Raw genomic sequence first — 19,128 nt, forward strand, 5'->3', positions numbered from 1 at the left:
ATAAAATCTTAGTTCATCTCCAGGTCTCAGCAAAACCCTCACCTGCCAGGCGCTACCGTGGATCAGGTAATGGGGCAGTGTCGCGTTCCTTTTAGATTACAGTCCCGCGCGCTGGAGCTGACCCTAGGGCGCTCACGGCGGTATCACCTCCGCATGTATCAGCGTGCTGTGAGATGCAGCGCGCATGTGTGGAAAAAGAAGCCCCCCCGTAGCTGTCCAAGGATGCCTGTTCGTTGAGGGATCGCGACCGGAGTAAAAACGCTTGCGTGTAAACCAGCCACCAAGATGAGGGTGAGCTGTTGGCACAATTCGCGACGCGTTTCGCATAACTTGTATACTTCTTCAGGCGCGGTGCTTTAAGCGCTTTCCGTGCTGGGCCTGGCACTCCAGGGCCCCCGTGCCGTTTCAGCTTTTTTTTAAAAGGTAATGTTCTAGGAGAAATCGGGTTCGGCACCGAAAACTGTATCTTAACGCACGAGTGCGCAAACTATCCCCCTGCGCCCCCCTGCCTGCTCTCACCCCCGGCTCGTGCGTCACGTTGCCATGGACGCGTCGCCCGACACAAAGGTAAGTGACGTTATAGAGGCCTTGTGCGGTTACCTCTTTGCCTTCGGGGAAGCGCGGGGCCTCTATAACCGTCGCGCCCCCTCCCCCCCAGTTTGTGCACCCCTGTCTAAGGCTGGGGCAATGGAACCGCAGACCGGGCGCTGAGCAATCAGACTGCCTTAAGGCAGTGTTCGCGCGCGGAAGCGGGCGCGCGTTGCGCAAGAAATCAGTTGAAACTGATTTCTTGGAGCGACAGGCCGGTCACGTGAGCGATTCGCCCAATGAGGGCGGACCAGCTCCGTGACGCCCCCCCATGGCCCATCGACCAGAGTCTGCTGCTATTCAATCAAGATGGCTCAGCATCAAGTAGAACTAGTAAAAGGAAAAACAAACAGCGCACAAGATACACTTAGTCACGAGATACAATTGGTGCACAGCTAGAGAGGGCGGGGCTCAAAAAGGGGTGTGCCCGAGCCTGTTTCAGAAGAGGAAGGGGGTGCGACTTTGTAAAATAGTTGCTATAGAAATAAAAAATGCTCGTTACATTATAATACATTAAAAATGTCATTCAGTGGTTTAAAAAAAAAAAAAAAAAAAGTTACAACTATTTTCTCCTAGTTAAATAGTGAGCTCACAAGACAGTGTGCTCAAAAGAAAAAATTCACTTAAATGCACACCACAGAAGTATAAAATATAACTTTTATTAACATTACTTAAAACAAACATTCACAATCGGTAATATATGTTTTAAGTAATGTTAATAAAAGTTATATTTTATGCATTTAAGTGAATTTTTTATTTTGAGCACCCTGTCTTGTGAGTTCACTATTTCACTGATTCACTGATTCACTTTCAGTTCACAGTTTGCACCGACTTAATAATTATCGATTACTTTCTTAAGTTAATTGGTATGGTTTATACTTGATCACTCCCTATCCCACCCCTTGTTTTGTTTATTTTCTCCTAGCACAGAACGGGTTTACTTACAAAGCACACGTGTAGGATATTGCTTGTCTGCAGCTTTAAAGCCTCACTGTTAAAAGTGAGAACACTGCTTTACCCCGCGTGAAATAGAAGCCCCAGAGCAAACGCTGCCGAACGGGGAACACACCTCTGGCCATACAGCCTCCATATAGCCGTCTTCTGCGCAGTGCTGATATCAATAAGCTCGGACAAGCTGTGCTTCCAGTGCAGGAGGTCAGAGTCCTTCAGCGCGTCCATCAGTTTGTTTGCCGTCTTCCCAGCAAACGCTCTCTGCTGAACTAAGGACTGTATCCCCAGAGATGCCAAATACTGCGAGAGAAAGAGGCGCTGTGAGAACAGGCAACTTGCATGCGAAACGCACGGGGAGCATGGAGCAGCCAACCAGCAGAGGTGGTAGATATCTATGTAGAAAAGCACATTTCAGTAAACCTTATAGACAGAAGGAAATGTGCAGAGTGGTGTTATGAGCAGGGTTGCCACCTTCGACTGACGGTCAACCCGGAGATTTTTTTTTTTTTAAATGACACTGTGTTGCCATGACAACGGGATGCTATGTAACGTCACGCGGCGTCAAGTCGCCATGACAACGTGGCACCGCATGACGTCGTGACATCATGTGGCGTCTCATTGTCATGGCAACGAGCATCACGTGATGCTGTTACGTCACGTGACGTTCCCGTTGGCATGGCAACGCAGCGCCATTTGACGCCGCGCAGCCATATTGAGAGTAGTTGCAGGGGGAGATGGCGGGAGACTGCTGTTGCGGGCACTATTGCTGCGTTAATGGTATATGGAATTATACCTTACGTCATTTCTATTATTTATAACTAACGCTGATGACAATTGTTGCAAACAGAGTCGTCACTGATCAATATTAATTTATTACAATGTTTACCTCAGTTAACTTTACTTGAGTTAATTTAACAAAGACAAGGTTACCTCATTGCTATCAAAAGGGAGGAACTGAAGCAGCTTTACTGTAAAGAGAGAGGGGGAGAAGAGAGAGAGAGGGGGGGAGGAGAAGAGAGAGAGAGAGAGTGAGGGGGGAGGAGAAGAGAGAGAGAGAGGGGGGGGAGGAGAAGAGAGAGAGAGAGAGAGGGGGAGGAGAAGAGAGAGAGAGAGAGAGAGAGGGAGGAGAAGAGAGAGAGAGGGAGGAGAAGAGAGAGAGAGGGAGGAGAAGAGAGAGAGAGAGAGAGAGAGGGAGGAGAAGAGAGAGAGAGGGAGGAGAAGAGAGAGAGAGAGAGAGAGAGAGAGAGAGGAGGAGGAGAAGAGAGAGAGAGAGAGGGGGGAGGAGAAGAGAGAGAGAGAGAGGGGGGAGGAGAAGAGAGAGAGAGGGGGGAGAAGAGAGAGAGATGGGGGAGAAGAGAGAGAGGGGGGAGAAGAGAGAGAGGGGGAGAAGAGAGAGAGGGGGAGATGAAGAGAGAGAGAGAGGGGGAGGAGGAGAGAGAGGGGGAGGAGAAGAGAGAGGGGAGAAGAGAGAGAGAGAGAGGCGGGAGGAGAAGACAGAGAGGGGGGAGGAGAAGAGAGAGAGAGGGGGGAGGAGAAGAGAGAGGGGGAGGAGAAGAGAGAGAGAGGGGGGAGAAGAGAGAGAGGGGGGAGAAGAGAGAGAGAGGGAGAAGAGAGAGAGGGGGAGGAGGAGAGAGAGGGGGAGGAGAAGAGAGAGGGGAGAAGAGAGAGAGAGGGGAGAAGGGAGAGGGGGGGAGAAGGGAGAGGGGGGGAGAAGGGAGAGGGGGGAGAAGGGAGAGGGGGGGGAGAAGGGAGAGGGGGGGGAGAAGGGAGAGGGGGGGGAGAAGGGAGAGGGGGGGGGAGAAGGGAGAGGGGGGGGAAGAAGGGAGAGGGGGGGGAGAAGGGAGAGGGGGGGGGAGAAGGGAGAGGGGGGGGAAAAGGGAGAGGGGGGGGAAGAAGGGAGAGGGGGGGAGAAGGGAGAGGGGGGGGAGAAGGGAGAGGGGGGGAGAAGGGAGAAGGGGGGGAGAAGGGAGAGGGGGGGAGAAGGGAGAGGGGGGGAGAAGGGAGAGGGGGGGAGAAGGGAGAGGGGGGGAGAAGGGAGAGGGGGGGAGAAGGGAGAGGGGGGGAGAAGGGAGAGGGGGGGGAGAATGGAGAGGGGGGGGAGAAGGGAGAGGGGGGGAGAAGGGAGAGGGGGGGGAGAAGGGAGAGGGGGGGGAGAAGGGAGAGGGGGGGGAGAAGGGAGAGGGGGGGAGAAGGGAGAGGGGGGGAGAGAAGGGAGAGGGGGGGAGAAGGGAGAGGGGGGGGGAGAAGGGAGAGGGGGGGAGAAGGGAGAGGGGGGGGGAGAAGGGAGAGGGGGGGAGAAGGGAGAGGGGGGGAGAAGGGAGAGGGGGGGGAGAAGGGAGAGGGGAGGGAGAGGGGGGAGAAGGGAGAGGGGGGAGAAGGGAGAGAGGAGATAAGATACATGGGGGTGGTGTGTGTTCTCTAGCAGGGTTTCTAGGAATGTTACTGTGTTGCTTATGTGCCAATCGAGCTTGTCTAATAAAAACTACAACTCCCATGATCCCCTACCTGTGAGCATGTGCAGTAGAGCATAGGGCTGTGACCCGGATGTAGTAGGCTGTGAAGTGCACACAGATAGTCCCGTGAGAAATGCAGAGGATCTGTGAGTGATGTAGCAATGCGAACTCACTTACTGTGCTGCCCTGTCTGCAACAACCCGCCCACCCGGAGATTTCAGGGACAAACCCGGAGCCCGGAGAAGGGGCTGCCAAACCCGGAGAGGTGGCAACCCCGGTTATGAGCCCTATTGGGCATATCCTATTTACTGCGCCGTGCTAGTCCACAACACACCTTCTGGTGCCGGAAGGCAACTTCTGGCCCGTAACGCGGGTTACTACGCAGGAAGGCGTCTTATGAAGTAGTACCGCTTAGTACCATCTAAAGCCAGATCCAACTAATTCTCCAAAGAGGCCGGACCAGGAAACAGAGGGGCGTGGAAGGGCTACAAGCCAAAGAGGCCGGACCAGGAAACAGAGGGGCGTGGAAGGGCTACAAGCCAAAGAGGCCGGACCAGGAAACAGAGGGGCGTGGAAGGGCTACAAGCCAAAGAGGCCGGACCAGGAAACAGAGGGGCGTGGAAGGGCTGCAAGCCAAAGAGGCCGGACCAGGAAACAGAGGGGCGTGGAAGGGCCCCGAGCCAAAGAGGCCGGACCAGGAAACAGAGGGGCGTGGAAGGGCTACAAGCCAAAGAGGCCGGACCAGGAAACAGAGGGGCGTGGAAGGGCTACAAGCCAAAGAGGCCGGACCAGGAAACAGAGGGGCGTGGAAGGGCTACAAGCCAAAGAGGCCGGACCAGGAAACAGAGGGGCGTGGAAGGGCTGCAAGCCAAAGAGGCCGGACCAGGAAACAGAGGGGCATGGAAGGGCTACAAGCCAAAGAGGCCGGACCAGGAAACAGAGGGGCGTGGAAGGGCTACAAGCCAAAGAGGCCGGACCAGGAAACAGAGGGGCGTGGAAGGGCTGCAAGCCAAAGAGGCCGGACCAGGAAACAGAGGGGCGTGGAAGGGCTACAAGCCAAAGAGGCCGGACCAGGAAATAGAGGGGCGTGGAAGGGCTGCAAGCCAAAGAGGCCGGACCAGGAAACAGAGGGGCGTGGAAGGGCTACAAGCCAAAGAGGCCGGACCAGGAAACAGAGGGGCGTGGAAGGGCTGCAAGCCAAAGAGGCCGGACCAGGAAACAGAGGGGCGTGGAAGGGCTGCAAGCCAAAGAGGCCGGACCAGGAAACAGAGGGGCGTGGAAGGGCTACAAGCCAAAGAGGCCGGACCAGGAAACAGAGGGGCGTGGAAGGGCTGCAAGCCAAAGAGGCCGGACCAGGAAACAGAGGGGCGTGGAAGGGCTACAAGCCAAAGAGGCCGGACCAGGAAACAGAGGGGCGTGGAAGGGCTGCAAGCCAAAGAGGCCGGACCAGGAAACAGAGGGGCGTGGAAGGGCTACAAGCCAAAGAGGCCGGACCAGGAAACAGAGGGGCGTGGAAGGGCTGCAAGCCAAAGAGGCCGGACCAGGAAACAGAGGGGCGTGGAAGGGCTGCAAGCCAAAGAGGCCGGACCAGGAAACAGAGGGGCGTGGAAGGGCTGCAAGCCAAAGAGGCCGGACCAGGAAACAGAGGGGCGTGGAAGGGCCGCGAGCCAAAGAGGCCGGACCAGGAAACAGAGGGGCGTGGAAGGGCTACAAGCCAAAGAGGCCGGACCAGGAAACAGAGGGGCGTGGAAGGGCCGCGAGCCAAAGAGGCCGGACCAGGAAACAGAGGGGCGTGGAAGGGCTACAAGCCAAAGAGGCCGGACCAGGAAACAGAGGGGCGTGGAAGGGCTACAAGCCAAAGAGGCCGGACCAGGAAACAGAGGGGCGTGGAAGGGCTGCAAGCCAAAGAGGCCGGACCAGGAAACAGAGGGGCGTGGAAGGGCTGCAAGCCAAAGAGGCCGGACCAGGAAACAGAGGGGCGTGGAAGGGCTGCAAGCCAAAGAGGCCGGACCAGGAAACAGAGGGGCGTGGAAGGGCCGCGAGCCAAAGAGGCCGGACCAGGAAACAGAGGGGCGTGGAAGGGCTACAAGCCAAAGAGGCCGGACCAGGAAACAGAGGGGCGTGGAAGGGCCGCGAGCCAAAGAGGCCGGACCAGGAAACAGAGGGGCGTGGAAGGGCTACAAGCTCATTGTAATGTAATTTTAGATACATTTAAAAAGACTTAAAGATCTATTTCAACATTATCAGCATTTATATAATCTATACTATATATATATATATATTTCCGTGACTTTCACTTACGAGTGAGTGTGCAACTAGTATGAAATTAGCAGGAGCAGAGCATCTGCGGGCCACATCAAGGCACCATGCGGGGTGGTGCCAGGGGAAGGAGACAGGGGCAGAGCATCTGAAGGCCACATTAGGGCCCCACGCAGGGTGCATGGGGAAGGAGACAGGGGCAGAGCATCCAGGAGCCACATAAGGGCAACACAAGGGGCACCCGGGGGAAGGAGACAGGGGCAGAGCATCCAAGAGCCACATAAGGGCAACACAAGGGGCACCCGGGGGAAGGAGACAGGGGCAGAGCATCCAAGAGCCACATAAGGGCAACACAAGGGGCACCCGGGGGAAGGAGACAGGGCAGAGCATCTAAGGGCCATATCAGGGCCCCACGCGGGGCGTATGGGGAAGGAGACAGGGGCAGAGCATCTAAGAGCCACATAAGGGCCCCACGAGGAGACAGGGGCAGAGCATTTAAGGGCCACATCAGGGCCCACGAGGGGAGCCAGGGGCAGACTACTGTATGTGGATATAACTGTCCTTATCTGTAGTCCATTTCCATTTCTCTATAAGGGTCATATGGTACAGAAGGGTTTAATTGACCCCTTGAGCACTTTAACATTGGTCCTGCAGAAATAAAAACCACTTACTGGTAACCCAAAGTGTACAGCTTTCTTGACGGAATGTTCTAGTAAGACACTGCTGTCCGCACCTTTCCTCTGCTTCAGGATGTACAGCCAGCTCTGGGAATGCAATCAGAGACGCGTGTGAGCATCCACAGAACAAGACAACATAGAAATGTATTACAAGAAAACAACTCTAACAAGAGAATACACTTAGCGTTACTTGTGGTTTTCCAAGTCGATCACAAGGGCGTTAATGTGTACGCGGCCATACAACGTTCGCTTAAAGTTCCTTGGGCTGCGTCCATGGAAGGACAAGCCGTGCGGATGCTCCGCGCTGAACCCCGGCATCCTCAATGAGGATGTCTTTAGAGGGGGCTCCCGCGAGCGTCCGAAGGCGTGCTGAGGAGTTGAATTTTTCAGCCGACAGCCAAAAGCGGTTTTTCAGCGCGCTGTCGGCTGAAAACCTCCAATCACCGCACAGCAGCGTCAACGTCACGGCGCCGTGACGTTGTCGGTGCGTCGCGGGCTATTGGCCCAGCGACGTCACTGCCCCGCCTCCCGATCGCGCACGCTGGCTCGCCTGCTTGTCCATGAAATCGCACAGGCTTCAGCAGGCGAGCCTCAGCGTCAGCGCGGCTCAGCGCTGCTCCCCCTCTATGGATGCAGCCTTAGTTGTGGCTTACACTTAGTTACACAGAACCGGTTTCAGAGACGCTCAGCGGCCCACTTTGGCTGTTGCACGAATCACTGATCAGCTTAGAAGTGATGGATCGTTTCTACGGGACCGGTCCGTTACACGTACCAGGCAATGCTGCAGACACACGTGATCACTGGATTCCTGGGCAATCCTAATGGCTTCCTGCAGGGCCAGCTCTGCCTGGTGGCTAATGACAAACAGAAAGTTGTTGCATTATCAGCGCTGGAGACCGGGGAAACCGCGACCACGTTACGGGCTCGTCGCTCCGAAGAATCGCTTAGGATGTGACTGGTATACGCAGTGTGAAGAGAAAGTGCAGCGTTCATGCAGCATGGATTTCAAAAGGGGGCAATCCCTCCTAGGTCCAAAGTGATTGAAATGCCATTGATATATTTAAGGGGTCTCACCCGGGCAATACCTTTTTTACCCAACTCTGACACCTTAAAGTATTTGTTAAAGGGAGACGTAGGAGGGGTGTAATTTCCTCTGGATGCTCCTGTGTGTGATGTCACTGTGTGATGTCACTGAGATCAGCGAGCGCTTGTACAGCCAGAGTCCCCGATCCCCTTATGTTTATTGAGTCACTGGTAAGGACGGGGGCATGGGGGGGGCAGAGATAAGGGGGAAGAAAACAGTTGATTGACAAACACTTCCCCATTCAGAAGCCTCTAAGAAATTCAGGTATGGAAGCAGGGGGTCCCCAGAGCTGAAATAAACACAGTTCAGCTCTGTAGACCCCCTGCTTTCAAATCCGAAATAATTCTACACCTGCCCACACACGTACTCGTGCCCGAAGCGGCAATGCAAAGCGGCCAGATTCAACGCGGCGTATCTCAGGCTGCGCCCGTATCCCTCGTCTCCGTTGCTTTTGCTGTCTGCGCCAGTGAGGATCAAGCGGTCGAAATAATGCAGGAGACTGTGTGTGGAACTGTATACGTCTTGGACGCGGAGGCTATTTAAATAGCTCAGGTAATGCTAGACGGGAGGAAGCAGAAATGAAGAGGTCACCCCAAAAGAATATTCAAATCGAGGATCAAGAAAATTGTTAAAAAATAAATAAAAAAATAATAATCTTATGACACACCAAAGACTAGTCAAGCGATTTAAGGGCCATTAAAATCATATGATAAGGACTATTGTATTTTAAGGAGTATATCCTAGGGTAGCGGTGGCAAACGCCAGTCCTCAATGGCCACCAACAGGCCAGGAATTAGAGATATCCCTGCTTCAGCACAGGTGGTGCAGTCAAAGACTGAGCCACCTGTCGTGGCCCTTGAGGGCTGGCGTTGGCCACTGCTGCTCTAGGAGATTGCCACGCTACACACATGTAGTGTTCTGGTTCAATAAATAGAAATAGATTTTTGTACATCATATTGATCTGACATATTACACAATATTTTCATCAGGGCAAATGCCAAAGGACACATACCCACCCACGCAGAACGGCCCCACAACTCCTTGCATTCGTGTCTTTACGTGGCAGCTCCGTGGGCGGTACAAAAAGGGAATATTTACAGGAGTTCACAAGATCCTAAAGGGGTGAACCCTGAAGAAGGAAACGTCGGGCTATCTGCTATCGTATGGTTTAAATAGACTTTCTTTTACACTAAATGGAGTCCAGTTCCGGTACCTGATCACTTCATCATCTCTGATACAGAACGACAGGTTTTACCCCGGAATAACTGCACAAAAATAACAGTTTTGTTAGGCTTCTATTTAGAGGTTTATGCCGGTTACGCTCGGCGGCGTGATCCAATTAAACAAACCCGTTCTAAGATGCAACCTGCCAATTACAGAAAGGTCATTTATAAGACTTACAGCTTCTGCAAAATCTGGATTAAACTTCAGCAAGTTGTTCAACTCCTTTTGCAACAGGAAGGGGGGAAGGGCTTGGTTCTCATCATTCTTCAGCAAGGAGGCCTGGGAAAGAAAGGCCACAAGTGGAAGAATACTGCAGGTTATAACTAGTGACGCCTTATGTTCGGTACTGGTCACAGATATATTTATATGGCTAGTAACGTGATGAATTAGCCTCTCCAGCATGCGGGAAATCACATGATATGGAACGGGACAAAGGATCACCAATACTGCTAGACACAGGATAATACATATATAAGCTGGACAGTCCACCCACCTGCTGAGAGAGGAAATATTCTGCTTGTTTTTGAGACAGAGGTTCACTGCAAGACAACTCTTCTTCCCTACAATACGGGGGAAGGAAAAGGTTGACTAAGGCAGGGTTTCTAAACTCCAGTTGAGCCCCTGGACTAAGGGGTACATTCGAGAGACTCCAAAGTGGCCGCTTTTTTCCCCAGCACAAAAACACCCAATTTACTATAAAATCGTGATTTCAGCCGAAAATAGCGCAAATGCCCACATTGGAGTTTATTGAATATACCCCTGAGGCCTCAGGATTTCTAGAGGCCCCTTTTAGGGAACCTAATCTCCCCCCCTATACTATAATATTTATGTAAAGATACTATTTTTCCCAACACCTTATTCGATTGGGGGAGGCCCCAGGGAGATGAGCCGCAGAACTCAAATGGCCAGAGACCAGTTACGAGACAAAACTTTAAATCTTGCAGACAAGAACGCCCGCCCTGGGGATCAGTCACACTCCGGCGACCAAATGAAAGCAGCGACGTCATTGGGAGAGGTCACCGCTGTGTACTGGGGAGCAGGAGGTCCTGGAGCACTGAGGCACATACACCGGCTTCTTATGTCTCCCAGGATCAAGGATGGTAATAATGTTTGATATTATGGGGGGGGGGGGGGAAGAGGTGTTCAGGCAAATGCATCTGTCACTTAGCTGTACAAACAGAAGTTACCCGAGCGGATAATCAAGCTCTTCCTTCTCCATCTTCCCCCCCTCCTCCTCCTCCTCCTCTTCATCGTTAGTCAGCTCCATCTCTGCCTCGTCGCTCTCGGGTTTCGGTGCCGCCTTCCTCTTGTCCTTTTGGAAATATTGTTGCAGCGAGGTGTAAAGCTTATACACCTGGCTGAAGGAGAGCTTGTTGTATGCCAGGATCATGTGCCGGAGGAAGAGCCCTAAAAACAAGGAGGTGTCTACAAGTGAAGCAGAAGCAGCCGTCGGGATCCCTTTTGGTTTAATAAACACACAGTCCCTGCAAGCTCTAACCCCAGAATCCACCACATCATATTAGTATATTTGTGTCAAAAGGAGTCCCCCCTGGGTTTAAGCTCACCCACCCAGACTTTTTAAGTAGCAGGTTTTTCCATGTACCTGTGCAGGACAGGCCCACTGAGACCGTTCTCCCTCCACTGCAGAGGTCAATAGAATACTCACAGGTAGTGATAGGATCTGCTTACTGGTCATGCCGTGACGTGGTTGCTTACTGGTCATGCTGTGACGTGGCCGCAGGCTTATAACGCTTTGGCCAAAGGGTTTAACTAAATGACCCTTACTCATGAGAATACGAATATTGAAGTATTTAACTATGTAATTTCTCACATTGGATGTAGCATTGGGTATTTTTGTCTTTGTTGTCTCTCTTTTGGTTTAACCTTATTTTAGTTTTAAACACATTGCAGCATAATGTTTAATTAAGAAAAAAAACATTGCATTTGTGTATATATTATGTGAGAAGGGTAATACAGCTGTTTTTCTGGGAACTGATAACAAGCTTCCTATAATACAGCAAAAATTTTCTTGCATCAGATTTATTTGATCCCGTAATTACTTTTTATTTCACAAATTGATTTATTTCCAAATCTGTGGAGCGGCCATGGGTACTAGGTCCGCCCCCAGCTATGCTAAGCTCTTTGTGGGGGTTTGGGAGTGCGTGAGGTGCCGATGAGGGCACTCAGCCCTCCCACGAAAAAACTCAAATCCGGTCCAAGGACGTTGCTTCCGGGATAACAGCGGCTGGGTGGTCTGCAGACGCGCGCTACACAGAAGAAAGATGCGGGCGACTAAAAAGTTCTGGAGTGTGTGGACACGGACGCAATCCACGATTATACGATACGCTCTTTTATTGCACCCCGTATGTAAGGACCCACCTGTTCATTTTTATTGACCACACATTATTTTGTTGACATATTTCACTATGGCAGTTTGTGCTTCTTTTTCTATTTTATAGAAAAACATCCCAGGCTGTGGAGATCCTTTCCGAAGCTGCATCTTTCTCGAAGTGAACACCGCATTGCTTTATTTTTTCCTGGACATCCCTTCCCTATTTTGGGACTACCCTTCCTTTCCCTCCCCTCCCCCATCACACAATTGCTGATCTTTTATTGAACATTGTGCACACTTTATATGCACATTTATCACTTTGTGTATTTCCTAGTGTTATTGTGTTTAGACACCTATGTGTTAAGGTTATTATATGCACTATATTGCTTAGAGCAGGGGTGCGCAAACTGGCGTGCACAGGATTTTTCTGGGGGGGTGCGGGCGGTTGCAGAGGCCCCGCGCTCTTGCCCGAGGCATTTAAATTAAATGCCAGGGGACCGCGCAAGGCCTCGGCCACCTCAGCTTACCGGGATTCAGCCGGCTACTGGTCACATCGCCATGATAACGTGTCGTCAAATGACGCCGTGGGGTCATGTGACGTGTCGTCATGGCAATGCGCGTCAAATGATGCTGCGGGGTCACGTGACGTCACTCAAGAGGTGGGGCGCGAGCGCAGGGACCGGGACACAGAGGTGGCGCAGCCCAAAAAAACTTTGTGCACCCCTGGTTTAGAGCTTAGTTATTTACACGACTTTCTAGTTATTATTAGATTTATACCTATCACTATTTTTAGCATTTATTATAAAATTGTATTTCACGCACCAATGGAGCGCACGTTGTGTGTGTGTGTGTCCTTCCTCCCTTAGTACACCGTAATTAGACCCCATGAATTAAACTAGACAAGACTTGTGTATATATTTACTGGTGCTTTGTGGCCCCTGGGTAACATACTACTCTTAAAGATAAAAAAACACACAATAAAAAAATAATATATACTGTATATACACAAACACACAAAGGAGAACACTTCGCGATTGCCACTGATACTAGTCCCCAGGGTCCAATGTAAGAAGCCCCTTAAGCTATTGTTATTGCCAGCACTGTGTTGTCGCACTGCAGGCCTGTTAAGGGTGACACAGTTTGAGGTGTGTATAATACACAGAAGGATACCCAACAGTTGCAGGAAAGGCCTCCCCGATGTCTGTTATCCAGTCGCTCTCTTACTGTGGCCTCTTCTCCATTTAAAACACACTTATTTGTGTAGGAGATGTGTTTCTGCAGCTCTCTCTTTTCCTCCTGGGCTGTCTGTGTGCCTCTCAGTCTGGCACTCCCTACATCTGTGTCTGGTCTCAGACTGTCACTAGCTGTCTCTGTCTCACAAATGGCAAATGAACGGTGTGTGTCTTTCAAAACAGACAGCCTGCGCCAACATTCCATCCAATCCCATCTCTCCTGTCATGTGATCCTACCTCTGCATGGGCTTCTGGGAGTTGTAGTCCTGCTGCATTACTGTGTGTGCACAGACGCTCTGATCATCTGTACTCTGGACAATTCAATTATGCCTTTTCAAAAAAGTGTGCATCGTCATGGTAACCCAGCGTCATTTGGTCACGTGACATCACATGACCCCACGGCATCATTTGAAGCCGGAGCCGAGCAGGGGAAGAGAACAGGCGGGGGGGCGCAGGGGGGAAAGATTGCGCGCCCCTGTTCTAGATTAATTTTGGCGATATATATTGGACTTCTGTCCCGCTCTCCTTTTACCGTGCACCACGAACGCGTCATTATAGGCATCTCACTGTGCGCGCCTGGCCATGTGTGTGCTTATATAGGTTTATGCAGCAACCCCCACCCGAAAAATAAATGCATTTAACCTGTTAGCGTATATTGTGGCGATTGTTCTCTCCATTTTTCTAAATCTATTGTTGTTTTCAGTTCCCCAGTTTATTACACTGGCATCAGTTGTTACCATGACAACAAGTTCGTGGTTAGATGGCCGCGGCCATTTTAATTTTCCAGGGATGCAAGTGTTCAGAAAATTATGTCCATAATGCAACTGTTTTTTTGATGGCGAGCAGAAGGGATTGCTACTTTAACCCATTGAGTGCAAGACAGTGCGTTAGCATGGCGTAGCCACTACCTTGCCCCCCCCAGAGTGGCAGACCACACGACAGTGACAACGTCTTGGGCCTCCAAAGGCTTACATAACTCTTCAGATAAATCAGTGACCCATGGACGATGGTACAAGTAGGAACTGAATACCACTGCTGTCACCATGTACAGCAGCAACACTTAATAAATAAGTATATGTAAAAGGTTACTGCAGTTTCTGGATAAATCTTGAGCCCCAATAGCTTTGTCTTCTTATAAAGAGAGCAGAATTGAGTTGTACATCAGATACAACTTCAATGGAACTTTGATCAATAACCGTAATTCACATATCAACAATATTGCTTACAAAGTTCTAAGGCTCCTTGCCTCCAACGCGACATACCTACTACACTCCACTACACTAAGGGGCCTCCAACGCGACATACCTACTACACTCCACTACACTAAGGGACCTCCAACGCGACATACCTACTACACTCCACTACACTAAGGGGCCTCCAACGCGACATACCTACTACACTCCACTACACTAAGGGACCTCCAACGCGACATACCTACTACACTCCACTACACTAAGGGGCCTCCAACGCGACATACCTACTACACTCCACTACACTAAGGGGCCTCCAACGCGACATACCTACTACACTCCACTACACTAAGGGGCCTCCAACGCGACATACCTACTACACTCCACTACACTAAGGGACCTCCAACGCGACATACCTACTACACTCCACTACACTAAGGGGCCTCCAACGCGACATACCTACTACACTCCACTACACTAAGGGGCCTCCAACGCGACATACCTACTACACTCCACTACACTAAGGGACCTCCAACGCGACATACCTACTACACTCCACTACACTAAGGGGCCTCCAACGCGACATACCTACTACACTCCACTACACTAAGGGGCCTCCAACGCGACATACCTACTACACTCCACTACACTAAGGGGCCTCCAACGCGACATACCTACTACACTCCACTACACTAAGGGGCCTCCAACGCGACATACCTACTACACTCCACTACACTAAGGGGCCTCCAACGCGACATACCTACTACACTCCACTACACTAAGGGGCCTCCAACGCGACATACCTACTACACTCCACTACACTAAGGGGCCTCCAACGCGACATACCTACTACACTCCACTACACTAAGGAACCTCCAACGCGACATACCTACTACACTCCACTACACTAAGGGACCTCCAACGCGACATACCTACTACACTCCACTACACTAAGGGGCCTCCAACGCGACATACCTACTACACTCCACTAAGGGGCCTCCAACGCGAGATACCTACTACACTCCACTACACTAAGGGGCCTCCAACGCGACATACCTACTACACTCCCCTACACTAAGGGGCCTCCAACGCGACATACCTACTACACTCGTTTTATGAACCTCTGGCTCTGTTCCTGTGAAGGAATCCGCAAGATCATCAAAGAACTGTTCCATGTCCTTTAGCTCGCCTTCAGCCATCAGTTTTATCCTGCACAGGGAAAGAAAATGAATCACATCCAATTCAAATTAACTTATACACAGCAGGATAAGGAATGTAGAGGATGCGTCATGTCCTTTGTCACTATTAGCAATGGCTTACACCAGTGTTTCTCAACTGGGTGCCAAGGGACCTTAGTGTGCCATAAACCTCAGCCATGGGTGCCGCGGCCTCAGGGGGAAACACTGCTGGCTACTTAGGGGGCACATCCCACGCTGCCTAGACACAGACGTTGCAGTCTCCTCTCAGCTCAGCACAGAGGAGAGAAAGGACCCTCTGCATCTGTACACACCGTGAAATGCATCTGCTGAGCAGCTGACATGTTTGAGGTATGTTTCGGAAAGGGGATGAGAAAAGAGGGGAGGAGAGGTAAGTGCTGTGTGTGGATAGGGAAGTTGTGTGGTGTAAGCAAGAGAAGGAGGGGGGGGGGGTTGAATGTGGAGTGTATACTTCCGAAACAGGGCGAGTGCTGTGTGAGAAGGGGGATGAATGTTGAGTGTGTTGAATAAAGGGGTGTTATGATGTGTGATGGTGAATGTTGAGCAAGTAAAAAAAGTGTGTAAAGGAGCGTGGTGTGCAAAGAAAATGAGTGAGGTCAGATTAGGGGTGCCCAAATATATATATATATATATATATATATATATATATATATCAAAAATCAAAAGAAACAGAAAACAATGAAGTAGCGCCTCTAATATATCCTGAACATAAGCTATTATAGTGAAGAACTAATTAACCCTACCATGAGTGTGTCTAGTGGGGTGGTGTGATAATGGCCAATAGCAATACTAAGAACCTGTGATCTCAGAGGAGATAAGGTAGTGCATATATTATTTAATAAACACAATACTATTTAATAAAGATAAAAAACTCAAAATGTAAAAATACACTAAATAAAAATTCTTAAAAAATGATTAAATAAAAAAAAAAAACTTTAAAAAACCTTTAAAAAACCTCTGAAAAAACAAAGTCCCGTTCCAAAAGCAATGACATCCAGGTGTTTGCAGCCCGTTTCAAAGGGATCACTTCTCCCTGACCAAATCTGTGAAAAAGAAGAAAAAAACAGGCGCACACCTAGTGCATTAACGTAATAACATGTAATTTATGGAACTTAAAATCAAACAAATGCCCACTCACAAGAGTACTGTATAAATAAGCAGGTATGTGATTGGCTCTCATGTGCCAGCAACGCTGTCCGGTTTGAAGCAATAGCGTCCTCTCGTGTCTCTCCTCCGTGTAACCGGTTCCCCTGATGAAGTCATCATAGATGACGAAACGCATAGGGTGTGGTCTGACTGAGGCCGTCACTTGCCTATGAACTTTGGTACTATCGGAAGTGCGACGCTGGTTCCTGTTCTCCCGTGGTATTGTTGCCGGCACAAAGAACTTTGAGGTGCTGGTTCCCGGAGGGACTCCATACATTGGACACCGAATTGGAAGGACTTCACTTCCAGCTACACGAAGGAGAGACACGGGAGGACGCTATTGCTTCAAACCGGACAGAGAGCCAATCTCATACCTGCTTATTTATACAGTACTCTTGTGAGTGGGCATATGTTTGATTTTAAGTTCCATAAATTACATGTTATTACGTTAATGCACTAGGTGTGCGCCTGTTTTTTTCACACACACACACACACACATAATATATATATATATATATATATATATATATATATATATATATATATAATATCTTTCGGAGGTGCACCTGCTCAAAATTGGTTGAGAAGCGTGGCTTACATAATTCAAGAGCTGATTCATGAAGTGTTGCAATGGGTTAATTTCTAACATAGGTCTATACTCAATACAACAATCTATTTACCTAACTTAGAGGAACAAATCAACACAGTATAGGAAACGTATACAAATTTAAAAATACAGTTTAGAGGGGGAAAAAAAGTACCTTATTTGTAGTGAAATTGCCAAATGTGGACAACAGTCATCCACAGTTTTGATTAACCTTGAAAGTGTCATATCAGGACCCTACGAGAAGAAAAGAATGAGAATCTAGCATCAATGAGATTGCTAGGTGGGAGTTCTAGGTGTCTCTGAAGTCTGTTCTATGCACTGCAGAGTTCTAGATGTCAATGGTTGAGCTGAATGATTTAGAATAGATAACTCGTCTCCATATGGAAATTCTAGTTATCCAATGTCAATGAAAGATAATGATTCAAAATGTCCACTTGGAGGGGGTGTTCTTGATATCCCTGCATGTTTTTGCTTGAATTGGAAGCTCTGGATGAGGGGAAAGAGTTCTAGACATGGCAGTGTGTTCTCACTTGAGGTGGAAGCTCAGGATAAATAGGGAGAGACAATTAAATAAATAAATATAACTATGGTAACTTGACTTGTGGATAAATCTCATGATATCCATATGTAAATAATTGAGGTGAAAGGCTCTAGTAATCAATGCCCTGGATTAGGGGATAACTAAATATCCCTGGATATTTTTAATGGAGACTGAATAAGCACTGGGTGAGTGGGCAAGACATTACTGTTGTATCTTTGCTTGAGATATCAATGTGTCAATAGTTGAGGTGGACGTTCTGGAGCAGGAATGGGTGGGTGTCCTAGATGTCCCCGTGTTTCTATATTTGATGTTGAAGCTAAACCATATCTCCATATCCCCGTACTTGAGGTGGAAGTTCTGAAGTAGTTTAAGATATAGCTTTACTCTTGAGTTGGAAGTTCTGAAGGAAGTGTGGGCTCTACTACAAGTGTGTGATGTAGATAGTCCTGTCTCTCTTCACTTGGTGGTGGAAGCTCTGGGTGAGAAAATATAATAATATGTTCTTGGATAGCGCTGCTAGTTTTACGTAGCGCTTTACAGAGACATTTTGCAGAAACAGGTCCCTGCCCCGTGGAGCTTACAATCTATGTTTTTTGGTGCCTGAGGCACAGGGAGATAAAGTGACTTGCCCAAGGCCACAAGGAGCCGATACAAGGAATTGAAACTGGGAATTTAACCAGGTTCCCGTGCTTCAAACTCAGTGCCAGTCAGTGTCTTTACTCACTGAGCCGCTCCTTCTCTAGGGTCCCCCCTGTGTCTACACTAGAGGTGGAAGCTCTGTATGAGAAGACATCTCTAGGTTCTCCCCTGTGTCTACACTACAGGTGGAAGCTCTGTATGAGAAGACATCTCTAGGTTCTCCCCTGTGTCTACACTAGAGGTGGAAGCTCTGTATGAGAAGACATCTCTAGGTTCTCCCCTGTGTCTACACTAGAGGTGGAAGCTCTGTATGAGAAGACATCTCTAGGTTCTCCCCTGTGTCTACACTAGAGGTGGAAGCTCTGTATGAGAAGACATCTCTAGGTTCTCCCCTGTGTCTACACTAGAGGTGGAAGCTCTGTATGAGAAGACATCTCTAGGTTCTCCCCTGTGTCTACACTAGAGGTGGAAGCTCTGTATGAGAAGACATCTCTAGGTTCTCCCCTGTGTCTACACTAGAGGTGGAAGCTCTGGATGAGAAGACATCTCTAGGTTCTCCCCTGTGTCTACACTAGAGGTGGAAGCTCTGGATATGGATGGGGAACTGTATACTAAGTATCTACTGAATGACTTGCGGAGAGGATGTCTCCTTGTGGTCTAATCCTCCTGCCCTGCCCCACTCTGGCTCAGGTCCTGCTCACCTGCAGCAGGGGCAGTATCTTCTTGTTCAGGCTCCTCTTCTCCACCAGGCTAATCCCCGTGCCCTTGGTCATCCCGCTCAGCAGAACCAGCACCGAGATCTTGTAAGGGGTCACCCAGTCCTTGATCCCGAATACATTGGCGTGGACCACCCCATTGGTCATCATGGGGTTGAAATACAGGCTCTCGTGAACACTGGCCATGGCTGAAGCGGAACCACAGCCGCGCAGCACGGGTCCGGCTTGTTTCCCTCCTCCCTCTCTTCCGCAACGCGCGCCAGGCGACCAGC

The 19,128-nt window shown here is 49.8% G+C and overlaps 1 protein-coding gene across 2 annotated transcripts in view; it reads right to left on the reverse strand.

Annotated features, from left to right (window-relative positions):
- The window catches only part of ANAPC5 (anaphase promoting complex subunit 5), a 33,730-nt gene extending 14,602 nt beyond the window's left edge, over nt 1-19,128 (reverse strand). For both annotated transcript variants that reach the window (XM_075568224.1, XM_075568225.1), the window contains exons 1-10: nt 18,842-19,128; nt 17,115-17,194; nt 15,090-15,199; nt 10,424-10,643; nt 9,730-9,796; nt 9,414-9,515; nt 8,380-8,570; nt 7,701-7,782; nt 6,923-7,015; nt 1,658-1,839 (exon numbers count right to left, since the gene is read on the reverse strand). In XM_075568224.1, the coding sequence (XP_075424339.1) occupies nt 1,658-1,839; nt 6,923-7,015; nt 7,701-7,782; nt 8,380-8,570; nt 9,414-9,515; nt 9,730-9,796; nt 10,424-10,643; nt 15,090-15,199; nt 17,115-17,194; nt 18,842-19,042 (1,328 nt within the window). In that variant the 5' untranslated portion in view covers nt 19,043-19,128. The remainder of the gene's footprint in view (nt 1-1,657; nt 1,840-6,922; nt 7,016-7,700; nt 7,783-8,379; nt 8,571-9,413; nt 9,516-9,729; nt 9,797-10,423; nt 10,644-15,089; nt 15,200-17,114; nt 17,195-18,841) is intronic.

The sequence above is a fragment of the Ascaphus truei genome, chromosome 13 (genome assembly GCF_040206685.1).
Source record: "Ascaphus truei isolate aAscTru1 chromosome 13, aAscTru1.hap1, whole genome shotgun sequence".
NCBI classification, from domain to species: Eukaryota; Metazoa; Chordata; class Amphibia; order Anura; family Ascaphidae; genus Ascaphus; species Ascaphus truei.